Raw genomic sequence first — 16,326 nt, 5'->3', positions numbered from 1 at the left:
TCTGATGCTGGGCAGCATCTAATTACCAAAATACTCCCTTTCATTTTGCCTCAAAAGTACACTGTGAGTAAAGTTGACAGAACCAAGCATGAGATTCATTTCAGCCCTTACTTTTACCCCTTTGAAAATTATGGATCATGTCTGTAGTTCAGCAGCTCCACCTCTGACCAGTGGGGCACATCCTGGGTCATGCATGCTCATCAGTGGCCATTTCCCAGGTATCCTACCTAAAATGCCACTAGATATCCACGTGCAGGAAATGGCCCTGAGGAGTCTGATTTACTGTCTAGAATGGAGTGGCTGAGCTCCAGGAAGCCAAAGTTAGGCGAGGAGAAACTCACTCATAGGGATGAGGGCTTCAGGTGAAGCTGCAACTTTGCAAAGCACAAGAGTTCTCTTTAGTGGAGCTGGAAAGGCAGGCAAGCCTTTGCCTTGTGCCATTGAGTAACTTCAGTTATTTTTTTCAGATAATGTAGATATGTAATGTAGATACATATATATATATAGAAATCTATATAGATAGATATAAAATGTTGATATATAATACATATATATATATATCTTCAATATGCATGTCCAATGTAACCATTTGGTGAGTCTTATTCTCTGTATAGCAACCTAAACAGCAATTCCAAACAGAACAAATACCCTACAAGTGTTAAATCTGCCTTTACTCACTGTCTTGATAACTGGCATTTTACAAGCCTGATTGAAGATGTCTTTGTTTCAACAATACACACTTTGATTAAAAAATGACAAAGGTATCATTTGCCACAAGGAGTTTCATGGTTAAATTATCCACATATTATTTTTATGTGATGAACTCTTTCATATTGCATATATTTGTAAGGAAAGTTAATTGGTTTTTAATTAATGATATTTTACTCAACCATAAAATTTGTACAGTTAATATTAAACTAATTAATTCTAGCCTTAGGGTCTTACCTGATATACTTTGTACTTGAATTCATGTTTTTAATCAATCTTAACTTTCAAGTAGAACTGAAATGAGAAACAGATTTTTATATACAGAAAGGAATAGCATCTTTGAAGCGTTACATTACAAATATCTATTAACATTTTCCAAAAATTACCATCTTCCTTTCTATTTAAAAGCATAGGATTAAATACAAAATCACTTCTATAACCTCCTTTCTTTTCTCCTTACCTGCTTTTCTTCTGAAAAAATAAGTAGGGTGTCATTAGGCCTTTATGTTAGGCACAGACCAAACTGGGATATTTCTAAGCTGGACATGTCAGTCACTTCTGGCTCAAGATGCTGTCATCTTGGATTATCAATTGCTAATAACAAAGAGGGAAGTTGGTTTCAAGATTGTAAATTTTATAACTTACAAATAGTTTATTGGACATAACCAAGCATCTTGAACTGCACCAGGAATTTTTAGGAAGTCGTTGTGAGAGCTCTTTCCAGATCTCAATGTCAAGCCACAAGTGTGGAGCACTTTGACTGATGAAGTTTTCAAATAATATGTAGACATGCTGCCATCTGCCAGGATCACTGAAATCTCCTGATCCCTGTTCCTACTGGGAAAAGAAAGTGTTACTGTAGCAAAAGTCCCATTAAAAAGGAACATCTGGCCAAGATGGACTACCTGACAACTGGAGCTTGGGAATTTAGGGAATCCAGACAGAAGCATCCATGAGTCTGTCACATTACCAGAATGTGGCATTTCCTTTTAAGTTTCAGCTTTAATTTTCATAGTTACTGTGGCTGCACACATGTGAACAAGAAATCAACATAATCAGGGTGTCAACTGGCTCTTGCAGATGTTTTCTCCATGGAACAAAAATTATCTTAATTCCATCCTGGCAATGTTAAGATCACCCAAAGCCATGTTCTGTCAGGCAGCTGGCAGGTAAGTTTGCCACAGAAAGCCATTGCTCACAGGCAATAGGATATTGAGTGTTTATACCTTGAAGTCAGCACATGATTTCACAAGATTCTAGATTGAATGAAGTAGGAAACCAAAACAAATAGGAGGAATCCTATCAAATCCTGAAATAGAGAATGTGTGGAATTTTTTGTTTTGTTTAAAGCACAGTCCAAGTTTTCTCACACAGACGAGGTTTAAAATAATTCACATTCACCTGCTTGGAGTAGAGGACAGGCTGGCAGTTCTGATCAAGAAAACAATACAAGTAGCATCAGCAAGACTATGTTGATAATGATTAAGATGATGATAAAGAATTAAAGAATATCCTCAATACACTGTCTCTGTACTTTTCTTAAGGATCAACTGAATGGCAGTAACTCATGTCTGATCCAGTTTCTTTCCAATTAACAATGATATGTAACTCATTTGAGAAGCTTTTGCAAATTAGCCCAAGAACAAGAGACTAACAACTGCTGCTTCTAAAAAACCCAGCTTTTTTTTTTCCACTGGGTCCAGGAATATCGATCTTAAATGACTTGTTCAAAACACAGAAATTGCATTGATATGCACAGGTTGTAAAATGTTTTATGGGATTGCAACTGTATATTACATATACACATATATCAATCATTCTTTAATGTTGTTTTTCCAATACTAGCAGAACCTGCATTTTTAAATGCTGTGTAAGTCTTTCTTTTTACTTTAAGATCCTCTCAAAACTATACTTGTACTTCCTACACAGAACAAAAAGCACCACAGGAGGGTGGAAATGAAAAGGGTAAAGGTAAGTCTGAAACCATACTTTAAAAATGGGCAGTAAAGAAAACTAAATGCTGTTCTGATGCTGGATTGTTTGAGCTTTAATTCAGAATTTTGGTGCTAACTTTCAGAAGTGTGATATGAGGCTTCCTTGATCCTTTTTCTGCATGACTTAGCCAGCCCAAGGAAATTATGATACTCATGAATATCTTCAAAAACCCTGCAAACCAGACTGATGCTTTAGCAACAGTATTTATATTGATTAATCTTCAATTTATATTGATTAATCTTCAATTAATGGACCAAATTATAAGTGATTTGCATGAGCAGAAAGCTGAGTTTAAATAAGCCTGGCTGTTGCCCCTGACCAAGCTTGCTAAAACTCAGATACTGTGCACATAGGTTGCTTTTAAATAAAGTGGACAATGTCCTACTGTCATTCTAAGCTGTTTCTGTTCTACCACAGAAACTTGATATTATACCTTTCAGAAAGCCCCATAGATGATTTTTTTCATCTGAAATTTAAAAAATCACACATTTATCTTTGAGTCCTCATTGGGAGCCCAGCAGATGAGCTCTTTACAGGTTCTGAAAAGTGTGTTTGAGGTGCCTGCTGTGAACAAACAGATAACTGTTCCACCAGCAGTGTGTGCAACAATCAGCTCCAATTTTAACACATATTTTTGCGCTGCTGAGATTAGATTCTAGCTCTGTTGTCAATTCTTCTGGTTAGGAGGATACATTTTGAGGGAAGTGGGCCAAATCCTCTGCTTTTCGTAGGAGCCCTGCCAAAATAGAAATCAAACATCCCATCAGGTTATTTTGAAAAGAATAATCTCTTTTTTTTAAACCTAATTCTGATCAAAGGCTAAAGCAGACCAAGATATGCTTACAACTGATGCAATGCTTGCTTTTCATCTGGCATGGTTATGCTTCTTCATGGCAAATCAAGAAATGGCCTGCTTGAAAATGTATTCTGGCTTTTGCTGTCTTCCAAACAAAATCCTCCCTTTTAGACAGACTGGATGTATGCTGGGTACTTGCAGATTTATTTGGCAAAGGCATGCATGGCTATTTTCCTCAGCAGAGTCAAAATATAAACATTAGGAATGTGTGATTCAAGTACCCTTTTGAAAATACGAATGCTGAACCAGGCTTCAGTGCATGCTATTTTGCCAGTTATCCTTGCATTGAGCAATTATTTTGACACACAAAATTTTGTGTGAGTAATCAAATCTGTCAACTTGGTAATGGAAATGCAATTCAGAAATAATTTGCATGCCTAATGATAGGAAAAAAAGAAATTCTTGCCTCAAGCTATTCCAACAGTTAGTTCTGCTTGCTTTAATTTGGATATGAGAAAAATGTTTGTTCCCAAACTGAACATGAATGGTGATTTCCTCACTGCTTACAAGCCTACATTTCACTGAATAAAAATGAAAACATGGTAGGTAACTTATCCAAAACTTCTATTATCTTCTTATACATTATTATGTTTCTGTTTTGAATTTAGTGAAGGAGACAAGTATTTTCTAGGAGGAAAAAATGTTCCTCCTAAGAGAAACCTGCTAGGAGGATTTTGCTACCAAAAAATATACTTTGAGATCCTACTATGGAGAGTTTTCCCAGTTTCAACCCATGGTGGCAGCTGTTGCCTCCATAAAAATTCCAGTGAAAGTCTGAATATTAATAGATAGATGACCTTATGCCATGCTCCAATGAAACTGTCACCTCTGCGAAGCAAAGGAGATGTCATTGCCAGACACTCAGTAGTAATACTTCTAAAAATTAGTTACAGTGCAGTTGTTCCTATCAGCTCTTGTTTTACTGCAGAATATCACCAAATAAGGGAAAACATATTTTCACAGACTTATTCCTTCAGGTTTGTGTGCCAGGGAAAAAAAATCTATATATAATGGTGAGCATAAATCACAAAAAGGGAAAAGGTTCCATTCTTCCAACCTGTCCAAAATCATTTACACTTGAAAATGAACAGTTCAGCAAGGAAATTATGACAGAACCAGCTAGATGTTAGCTTTTATATTAGCTATATGTAAAAGACTTTCTGCATCTTCAGAAGTAGCAGATTTAGGTGCTTCCCTGAATGGAAAAAAAATGGGAAACATTTCATATCTGAATTCCACAGCAATTATGCAGTACTTGTGTGCCAGCAGTTGTGCCCTGTTTGCTGATAATTTCTGAGGCAGACTGCAGACACTGTAGGAACCTGAAATGGGACTGTGCTGGAACCTGACATCTGGGAAAGAAATCTTGGTACTCCATGTAAATCCCATAGTCCATCAATTTCACCTCATCCCTAAGAAAATATTCACAGATGTTAGGAAGATACAGTATACCTATCTGTGTGTCTGTTTTACTGTTCTATCTCTTTTTGGTACTTATTGTCTGTGTGAAAATACATATTTATATTCCTTTGTGTTCACTGTAAAGTTTTGAAATGACAAACAGTGTGGTAAATTCTTTGTATCTCATGGTTGTTTTCCTGTAAATTAGTAGCTCAGAGAAGTAAACATAAAATTTTCTTTCCTAAAATAAACCAGTTTTAAAAGATCTATAATAATGATGCAAAAATTCAGGATATATGTGATCATCCATTTTATTTTTGGAGAAACAAAGTGAATCAGCACAAATCCTCCAAATTTACTACATTGTCTTATATTCATTCAATTTAAATGCTTGTGTCTTTGTTTTTAATTTTAGCATTATCTTACAGGTTGAATATGTTATAATTTTGTTCCCACTTGCTGGAATAACAGTAAAATTTTAATATCAATTTGCTCATTCCTTTTTTAGGTCCCATCCAGCCATTCAGAGAGCTACTAAAATTTCTGTATATTTTACTAATAGCTTTCCTCTAGGTTTCTTCCAACCATCTACTAAAATGTTCATTGCATGTGTCATTCTTGTATTTTCCAAGGTTTCACTTATCCATTCATCTCCCTAATAAAACTTCCCCCCTGTGGGTATGTGCTTCATTTACCATTTCCAAAGTGCCAAGTCCCCTTGGTGGGACTGCTGGATTCCCTTTGAAAATCAGATTGGTAATTGAAGTCAACTAAATTTGAAAGTCTCAGTCTTGCTGTGCTCTGTAATTTCAGCATAAACAGTAGAATAGAAAAATAAAATTATATACAATTAATAGGTTTTTGACACTCCTTCACAACGTTGAGTTTGTCAACAATGTGGCTGATGACAAATAGCAGCTTCCATTTTGTGTGGGATGTTTCAAACCAGGGGAAAGTAAGTCTAAAATTCTTGATACCAGTAGCTCATATATAAATCAGTAATTACTTTATTTTGCACATGTGTTTCTACATTTGCTCTGCCAGCAGTCAGAAATTTTAATGTTTAGGTTACACTAAGTGTGTTTAGATTAGCTGCTTCGGAAATATGGAGAGTTCTTTTGTCCTGAAGAATCTATTCCTGATACAGCTCAGTCTGCTCTGCAGTTAATGTTATAATTTAGAAACAAGAAAAATAAACACAATTACCCTATATGTTAATGGTAGTGTCCATAGACAAAGAATAAAGTTTTCTATGGAGGAATTCATCTTATCAGCCTACTGTCAAATGAATCAATTGATTTCCCTATAACAAACTCTTATCATGAAACAGATTGAAAAAGATATCCCATTAAAAGTTTGCTTGCAGAAGATAAGGGTAGTGAACTAATGATCATAGTTCTACTGACAGATGTGGTATTTTTGCTGGTTTTTTAATCTTCAAATAGACTTTATTTTAGCATAAACAATCATCCATCACAGAAACTGAATTGGCTGTAGCTGCTGAACCAATAGTCAGTCCATTTTGTCCTAGAAGCCTGAGACAGTGATGGATTGATAATTACGCATTTATCAAAACAATCCCTCCAGCATGTAGTGTTTTCATACTCTTTCCATTTCTAAAACATTCAGTTGTGCTTTCATCCTTATACGTCTGACATGTTTGTTTGTTTCCTTTGTTTGTCTCTGATGTTAACATTTTGTTTGAAAAATGAGAGATTACCCTGGAGAAACCCAAGCAATCCCCCTGCAAAATTAAGAACTTCTTTTTGGGTTTTTTACTTTTTCAAATGATTAAATGAAAGAGAAAACTGAGTGGTCCTTTCATAACTTGATTAGCATAAATCATCATGTAGGATACATCACATCAGATGTTTTATGCTGGTCTTAATTTCTTTTTTCAGTCAGATGGCTCTTTGAGCCATCATCAATCATAATGGTGACATCATTGACCAAAAGAGCTGAAAGTACACTTAATGTTTTCATGAAATATGGAGAAATATTTGCAGTGAAAGCAGATAGCCTTGCATCCATTTAGCTGCTAGTGCAGTATGTTAAAACATCTGACATGACTTAATAATTACTGTGCTTTTACTGAAAATCAACATTTTCAACATCTGCTTATGGCATTGGATGATGCAGCTCATGAGAACTCTTCCATTATTCTTTTTTTTTTTCTTGTGAATAAGAAAAGATATTTGCAAGATAACACATTAATCCTTCATGTGTAGGCATACCTTTTACAACTTTCATCCTCCTCCCAAGGGATCTTTAAAATGAAGTTTGATAAATCATTAAAAAGGAATGAGTAAAACATTATGTTGAAGTAAACAAATTCTATTAACAGACTTTTAATTAGCCTTCAATGGTTAAGCAAATCCAAGAATTTCAATATTGCCAGTGTTAATGAAAATGCAACTATGTTTCATATGTGCTTTTGTCATTGTTATGAAATTTTTCCTTGAAAAAAATATCGATAAATTATAACTTTAAGGTCAAAATCAAAGGATAACTTCAGATTTAAAATTTCATTATGGAGACACAAATACAAGATATAAAAAATCCAACCCCCAAAAAGACTGTCTTTAAAGATGTGGGTTAATATTTTTCCAAAGTTGTTCTTGTTTAACTCTGTTCTCCATTTTGAAGTGCTCTACAGATTATTTTCTGATCCTGTATGAAAACATGTTATCTTCATATAACTTATATATTAAATCCTAAATATATCTAGTTTATTTTTATCTTTCAAAGGACAATTTGGTTATTTTCTAACTTTTTTACCCTTAGGATTTTAAGACACTATGACCTTTTTGCTTATTTTTATCAAAGCTGATCTCTGAGGTTTCTAGTCAACATCTAAAATTCAAAGAGACTCTTGTAAAGATGGTCTTTACCTTATACTGGTTTTCTAATAATCATGATTACGGTATTTCCATTTAACACCAGTTTCATGTTTTTCTCAGGCTTTTGATTTTTATAAATATAAGTATCAACATATTCTATCTGATTAAACATTTAAAAATATCTGGGTAACAATTTGTAGTGAATTAATACCTCATGACAGTCAACTTTTAGTGTGATCAAAAGGAAAATCCAGCATGGTGATAGTTCTTTCCTTATTTCAAATTATTCTCCTGTTGATATGAAGAAAAACTGAGTTGTGTATTCCTTGCACTTTAAATTAATATTATCGTATAGAAATGACAAAGTATAAATAGAGGGAACTAGTTTTAACTTTTTCATATCTTGATTTAATAATGCTGAATGCATATGTGGTGCACATTTTAATTGCAGACGTGGTCATCAGAGAAATGACATCTTCCTCAGGTTAGATATGTGATTCTCCTTCATTTCATTGTGGCTTTCTTATTGTAATTACTGTGGATTACATCTCTAACAAACAGAATCACTCCGCAGCTCTCATATAAACTCATGATTTAATCATAGATCACAGTCCACATCTCATTTTGGTTTTTACTTACTTGAAACATCAAGGTTTACCATTTCAGCTACTGAATTATGCAAAGCTTTCCTCATCAGTTTGAATCTTCCATTGTGAATGCTCCTGAATATTGCAGTTTATTTCCCTTTCTTTTGCAGGTTTTACATTTTCATGTAGTATGTTTTAAAGAAGATGATCGTCTGTGCTTTCAGTTTCTTCATGTGCTTTTTCATTTGTATTTCTTTTCACAGATGAAGATGACACCTCAGTTAGTACTCCACCAGCAGGTTAGGACTGTGATAATGCTTTGTGTGTGTATGTATGTATGTATTTTTCTCTTGAATTTTAATGAAGAAAGAGTCCAAACAGGCAGACTGAACTCAAAAGATACAACTTAGAAAATTTTTTTAAAGTGCCCTATAGTTTATTAATCTCTGTTCAGAAGTACAAGACCCTTACATCGGTTAAGTCCCATTCCAATCTTGTCTTGAGGTCTTTAGTAGATCTTCCAGAGGGAGATAAAACATTGGTTAGTAGATCCAAAAGCAACTCCAGATAAATAAGTATACTGTTTAAATAATCAAAATAATGTCCCTCAGACAAATATTGAGGAATGAAAATTCCTCTGTTACCTGGAACTACACAAATCAGAGAAAAAACATCAGCCTCATGTAACCTTTCTAAAGAAATTCTTCAACAGAATTGAACTAATTTAAATTTTCTAGAGAAAAGTGGGGAAGATTTCTGGGGGTTTTTCTTAGCTGTTCACATTATTTTGGTATTCAAGTAGTTCCTCATGGATATGGTCCCAAATATTTAGTCTAATCTTCTTGTATGAAGAATCAATGTTCTTAAAATCCCAGTGATCTGAGGCCAGTTAAGCTGTGATCTCTGAGCTGGTGTCATCTAAATTGCTCTTCCCTTTCAGATGGGATGTCTAAACCAGCGGAAAGAAAGGATTCAGGTGAGACCTCCTGAGAAACACTCCCAAAATTACATAATAAAAATACTTTCTAGACTTTATTTTTAAAAGATAATACTTTATTTTTGTTGTTTAGACAGCAGCAAACTGTAGCTGTTGAAATGCTTCAAAGTACCAGGGCAAATAAGATTCTAGCAGCTGAACCAGGAGCGAGAAGGCTGTGCTGCAACAGGACATGTATTTGGCACATACATACATACCTATCTATCTATATCTGTGTCTGTATAGATAGATACATAGCTGTTCCATTCCTCCTCAGCCTACAGGAATTCCATTCCTACATTCAGCCTCACACAGGACCCAGAAGACTGGGAATCCCACACGCAGGTCCCAGAAGACTGTAGGAGAATGGCATCTTCTCACACCTCAGAGGACGGTGGGGAAAACTTAGCAAAAATCATCATAACCTCTTTCTTCCTACCCTGGCAGGTAACCCACACTGCACCCACTCTGGTGGTTTCAGGATTTGCAGCCTCTGGAACAAAATGAGCAGCTGGTACTTCAACCATGGTTATGGACCTGGCATAGCCGCCTATGCCAGCCCGCGTCAAACCCACCCCTCCTTCTCTTTGTTTAATACATAGGGAAGTGTTAATATCTAGAGGTGATGATAATATTTAGGTGTTCCTTTATGTGGTACCCAATTAATGACTCTGTGTAAGCTTTTTTCCCATTTATTAATATCATTTTTCCATTTATTAATATCCTATTTTCCATTTCACCCCATGGCATGTTAGGTTTGTTGCTGCGCGTGACCAGATCCTGTGCTATCATCACTTCATCCTGTTACTACCAGTAACCTCCACTTGTTCTCATGTTGTTTCCATATATTGCCATCTTTGAGTGGTATAATCTAAAAATTTAGATTATAGAGAGTATATATAGATATGTATCTATATATATTTGTGTTCAGTTATGTCTGTGTAAATCATTCCATGTATGTGTGTATATATGTGTACATACATGTGTGTATATACATGAATGTCTTCACCTGTGAGAAATGTTGTACAAGCAGGCACATACAGAGGTGCTAGGCACACCACCCACAATTGACTGAAACACTAAGACTTTATAGCAAAGCTATCTAGCATTTTGATACCTTTTTAAAATTCATAAAACCAATTTGTTTGCATTTTCTCATGGTTGCCATGAGCTGTGTCGCATTTGTGGGGGGTAGAAATTTTCATGAGTTGAAAAGGTTCCCACAGCAGTAATCACTACATATCAGAAAAACTATCCTGACCTCTAACTTGAATTAGTTTCCCCTCTGTACTGGCAATAACTCCTCAAAAAACAGAGATGCGGCATTTGGACTTCAGATTGGAATATAAGACATGAGCTTTGCCTCTCTGCAGAAAGTGAGCAGAAAAGAGACAGGCATTCACTGCCTTTCTCTCTATGTACTTTCTGCCAGGAATCAGTTTTGACCATGGTTTTACACAAGATGTAATGGCTTAGCACAAAGCCAGGGCTGTCCAGATAAACAGACAGACCTGAGACACACAGCCTCCTGGTACAGTGCTCTGCCCTGGGGAGAGCACTCATTTGCTGCTTCTCTCAGTACTGCTGTTCCTTTTCTGGTCCAAAGTCCCAGTCTCCAGAAGAGAAGCTGCTGTGTCTGAACATATTTCACAATCATTTCCATCTGACAAACGACTTTTTCCATAAAATATCACATAAAATTCACATGGCAGCACATGGTATTGACAGATTCTCTGCTTCTGTCATGGCAGAAAAGAAGTTCGGAAGTGAGCTTCATTCCTGTCCTCTGCATAGAGGAAAAAACAGCTTGTACAATGGGCTTATTTTGGGTTGAGAGAGACCCACTGAAACTGTGCATCAGATGTAGGGATTTTTGTGCTTCTAGCTGTTTGTGTTTTCAGAACCTCCATCTCTTCTGAAAAACAAAGAGCTGATTTTGTGCATCACCTCTGTAAAGCACTCATGGTTGAATGCTGGTGCCCTTCAAGTTGCTCAGTGCCTGTCCTGGCTGATCAGGTTGCCCTCTCTTCCTCCCTGAGTTTCATTTTCCATCACCACAGAGGTAGTGTTCTTGCAGGAGCTGTACACAGTGTGACAGCCAAGCAATGGATGTCAGTGTGAACAAAAGCTTACATGTCTTTCAGGACATCTGAAGAGAAAGGTGCTAGGGCTAGAGAGTTTAGGAAGTTCAGGTAAGTGTACTTTGGAGGGAGTAAAACACCCTCAGATGACTGATATTTCCCCCTCTGTCTGCATCTCAGTATGGTCTCTTGGAGAAGGAGCTCCAGAGGAGTCAGAGAAGCGTGATGATGACGCCCAAAGATCCACTTTATTCGTCGAGAAACCTCAGAGTGGAACAGTGAGTGTTGGTAAGTGCCCGGGAACAAAACCAAAAGCCACTCCCAGAGACAGAGGCTGAGCTGGGAATGGTGTGGGCAGATTCTGTGGCACTCAGCTTCTGCCCTCAGCTGCAAGTATTGCCTCTGGTTTTAGTTGGAGGTGAACTCCACTCTGAAGGCAAAAGGACTGTATTCAGAGAAGCAAACCCCAAGTGTTTAATTCAAGACTACCTAAAACTCTAATAATTTACTGAGCATAATGTTAAAAGGTACAGTTTCTGGGGAAGAAAGCTGGGCTTATTTTGATACTGTTGGCTGCACTGTTTTGATATATCAAGAAGATCTTATGCAGGGAAGCAGCAGAAACCAAAAATCATAAACCTCTGTCCCACTGCAGTACTTTCACAGTCTGTGTGACTCCATCTGACTCTTAATTTTGTGGTAGAATAAATGGAGCAGAAGCGAAAGGCGCTTGTAGAGATGCAACTGACCAACCACATGTTCCTCAACAGCTGCATTATTCTTTTCTCTTTCTGAAAGGTGGGAATATTACATTTATAGCCAAAGTAGAAGCCAAAGATCTTCTCCGAAAGCCAAACGTTAAGTGGTTTAAAGGAAAATGGATGGATCTGGCCAGCAAAGCGGGGAAGCACCTGCAGCTGAAGGAGTCCTTCGAGCGTCACACCAAGGTGTGTCTTCACTTTTCCTTCTTATGGGGGCAAAGCTCCAAAGAGAGCTTAGAGATCAGTTTGAGGCAACAGGGAGAAGTTCAAGAGTGGTGGAGTCTAACCCTGGCTTCCCCACACAGATTTCAGTGGTGATCTCTCACCCTCTGCAGAAGCAGATTTTCTGCTCTCCCAGCTCAGGACAAGTAACAATGGGGAAATCAAAATTTTCTGATGCCATTTCTGGATTCCAGTTTCTTTTCAGAGCCCATTATTTGAGTTGTTCCCTGTTTCTGGTGCATGTCTGAAAGACTCACGTTTTAACTTCTGCTTTGTGCAAGTGCATTCCCCACATTAATGAATGACTATGCTTGGTTTTTAGATTCATACATTTGAGATGCAGATCATCAAAGCAAAGGAAAACTATGCAGGGAACTATCGCTGTGAAGTGTCTTACAAGGACAAATTTGATAGCTGCTCTTTTGACCTTGAAGTCACTGGTAAGGTTCCATTTGGATCTGTAAAGATTTTTGAGGATTTCTTTCTTTCCTTTCTTTCTTTCTTTCTCTTTCTTTCTTTCTTTCTTTCTTTCTTTCTTTCTTTCTTTCTTTCTTTCTTTCTTTCTTTCTTTCTTTCTTTCTTTCTTTCTTTCTTTCTTTCTTTCTTTCTTTCTTTCTTTCTTTCTTTCTTTCTTTCTTTCTTTCTTTCTTTCTTTCTTTCTTTCTTTCTTTCTTTCTTTCTTTCTTTCTTTCTTAATTTGAAATGACACTTCATTTTGTTCAGACCCTTTAAATGAAATAATACTTAAAGTGAATGTTTTTAGCATAGAGCTCAGAGAATTTCCTTGTGTCTGTAATTTATTGTCTAAATGAACATTGGAATAGATACCATGTGAGACATTTATCCAAAAAATTAGAAAAGCTGGCAGGTAAAACCAGTATTGAACTCAAATCAGGCTCTGGCACACAAAATTCAGGGCTTTGTGTGTTAGAGGTCAGCAAGGCAGGGGGGCCAGCCTGGCTCCATCCATTCACTGTCTGTGGATCAGAACTATTTAATCTGATCCAGGCTGTCCCAAAGGGGTAATTCCCACATGAGGAATGAATTCCTCCTTGCCCTGACAATAAATGTGAGTCTGTAGCTGCAGAGGAGACTGGCTCTGTCTCCTTCCTCTGATGGTGAGTGTACCAAGAGAGCACAAGATGCCAGCAGGGGAGAAAGCATAGGAAGTGAGGAGACAAAAGGGCCAGAGCCTGTGAATAAGGCAGGTAGGGGAATGGAGAGACACACCAGAGAAACAAATCTCCTATGCAGAACTGCAGAAAGTACTTCAGAGAAATGGCACACTCAGCACTGAGCATCTTTGCAGATAATAGAACCAAATACCAAAAAGGAAGCACAAATGCTGGTCATGCAGCAAGAAACTGAACAAATTTCATATTACAAATGACAATGATTACATAAATGATTCAAATTGTGCTTTTAATTCCTGTGTTACCATTATTTCATAGAATCTTCCCAGGCTGCTCCATCCATTGACATCAGATCTGCTTTCAAAAGAAGGTAACTTCAGTGATCCTATCCAGCTCCTCAGTAATGGACATTGATAGCATGCACAGAACTTTTGTCAGACAATTGTATCAAGTACTTTATAAAACTGTATTTCTAAGTATAGATTAAAGAAGTGGGATTTTGAGTAATTAGTGGTGGTTAGAATGAAATAGTTACAACACATAGATAGTACATATGATATCAAGTATCCCTACTGTGAAATTACAAGCATCATTACTTTAAAGGAAGATTGAATATTTAAGTCAATTAAATATAGGTTTCTTTGGAGGTTTTTAAAAATGTATTTTCATTCACTAAAATACTCTACTGCATGTTTCCTGAAAGCTGTCAGCCACAATATGAAAGTTCCTGGTCCCAATCCTGCACTGATTGAAAGCAGAGAGAAAATTCACAATGACTGCAAGAAGACAGGATCTGGCTTTGTTACCTTACAGTAAACAGTAAATACCATCAGTAAGAAAAAACAGCAAATAGTATAGTACAGAGAATCTAAGAGAAAGCATTTTGTCTTAAGGTTTGTTACCTTTCTGATAAAGTAGCAATTCTAAGCAGCATAGGTGTCATCTTTTTATGGTGAAATATATAAAAAATATATAGAATGAAAATACTTTACAAACAGATAATGAATGCAGTTTGTTAATTTACAAATAAAGCTGTAATCCATGGATAACTGCTTTTATTTAGGGGGCTTTAATTTAAAGATAAATTCAAAAGATATTACATTCAAGGTGCATTTCCTTCTTTAGCACATTTTTAAAAATGCAGTAACTACTCTGCTCAAGCGGATGAAGATATCTGGGTATTTTCTGATTTTCTAATATCTTGGTTGTAAAATCTTGATTAAACATTTGCTTCATTTCAGTTAAGATTTGCACTATTTTTTCCCTTTTTACAAATATTTAGGACATTTCTTTTTTCTGTATATGCTCTATGATAAGGTAATTCTGCTAAAGATCACATCATAGAAAGAAATGCACCTTGATAGGACTGTGATTCTATCTGTAAAAACGGACTATGTACTCTTTTATTCTTTTTTATAACTGTTTTCTCCCTTCATTTAGGGAAAGGTAAAATCTTTAAGGTTAAGTACTTTTCAATCAGTATTTGACAGAGCTATGCATTGTTAAAAGCATCACCCAGCAATGCAAATCTTTGTTTTGGTTTTCACAGCAAGAGATCAGCACAAGCCCTTTGTTTTGTCCACTACAGGCATGAAAAACAAAGCTGGTTGTGTTGACTAGCTGTCATTTGTTTGTGTTACTGAAATCTAACACAAGCCTTGGCAAATTTATGTACTCAGTTACAAAAATTTGCCATCAAAGTATAAGAAGAAGCAATACAAACCTTTATGTTATTTTTCACAAGCGCATACAGAAACATAATCTGTGTGAAAAAGCATACAAGTTTGTGTTGATTTTATACAATTATTTGTGTTTCTGGACAGTGTTGAGTGTATGAGAAGTGTAGAGCAATGAGTATTGTCTAAGTCTTCCTGTATTAAACAAAGATTTGATCTTTTTCTGTTAATAACAGTGGTGAAGGACAAGAGGATGCAGGAGAACTTGACTTTAGTGGTCTCCTGAAACGTAGGTGAGAACCAAGTGGTGCAGTGAGCAGGTGTGGATTGCAAACCATTAGGTTCACCCACAGAAACAGTCAAGAGTAGCATTAATAACTCCTTAAGGATTTTGTGACCTCTCAGCTTTTTAATGTTTCTAACTGGTTTTTATTCTCATAGTATAATATGCAAATGTTCTGTTATTTTTACCTCTAAGTGTGCAGAAAAGAAACCTCAGATTTGAGTGTGCTGGGAAAAGAAGTGAGCCTCAGCCTAAAGAGCCCAATAACATTTAGTTCACTTGCTATTTCTTTTGTGTTTGCATGGAAAGCAGAGGAGGGAAATTTCCTACACAGGGATGAGCAGTACAGAAAATTGAGTCTGGTGCAACAGTAAAAAAACCTGCAAGGTTTAAATTTATCTCTGTGGGTACATCCTCACTTGATTTTATTAGAATCCTAATATGAAAAAATCATATATCATGCTTTCAAGTCATAGATATTGGTATGATTCTTTGTAGCTTTTTTTTAATATGTACAAATATTTTTTAATATGTAAATATACAAATGCTCAGTCATGTTTTATTTAACTCAAATGTTTTGATGGAAAAAACCTGGATACATGTTTCTCTGATTTGCCTTGAAAATCTGGTGTTATGTCTCTAGTTATCTCAGATCTTAAACCCAGTTCAGTCTTTCACCAGGTTAAGACAAGATAGTTAAGTCATCATCTTTTAAAATCAAGAAGAGAAATTCTATATACCATGGAAATCAATGACAGCTGATCACAGAGAACTGGAAAAGGAATTGCATCCTTTATCTCATCTACC

General features: G+C 36.2%; 1 protein-coding gene across 5 annotated transcripts in view; it reads left to right on the top strand.

Moving 5' to 3' along the window:
- MYBPC1 (myosin binding protein C, slow type) overlaps positions 1–16,326 on the top strand; it is a 71,339-nt gene that overhangs the window by 20,804 nt on the left and 34,209 nt on the right. For 4 of the 5 annotated variants that reach the window (XM_030960390.1, XM_030960394.1, XM_030960393.1 and 1 more), the window contains exons 3-8: positions 2,638–2,679; positions 11,625–11,732; positions 12,243–12,391; positions 12,750–12,867; positions 13,879–13,930; positions 15,473–15,529. In XM_030960390.1, the coding sequence (XP_030816250.1) occupies positions 2,638–2,679; positions 11,625–11,732; positions 12,243–12,391; positions 12,750–12,867; positions 13,879–13,930; positions 15,473–15,529 (526 nt within the window). The remainder of the gene's footprint in view (positions 1–2,637; positions 2,680–11,624; positions 11,733–12,242; positions 12,392–12,749; positions 12,868–13,878; positions 13,931–15,472; positions 15,530–16,326) is intronic. The other variant, XM_030960391.1, reaches the window with a different exon arrangement.

Source organism: Camarhynchus parvulus, chromosome 1A, assembly GCF_901933205.1.
Source record: "Camarhynchus parvulus chromosome 1A, STF_HiC, whole genome shotgun sequence".
Classification (NCBI taxonomy): Eukaryota; Metazoa; Chordata; class Aves; order Passeriformes; family Thraupidae; genus Camarhynchus; species Camarhynchus parvulus.
This window is presented reverse-complemented; position numbering and strand designations above follow the sequence as displayed.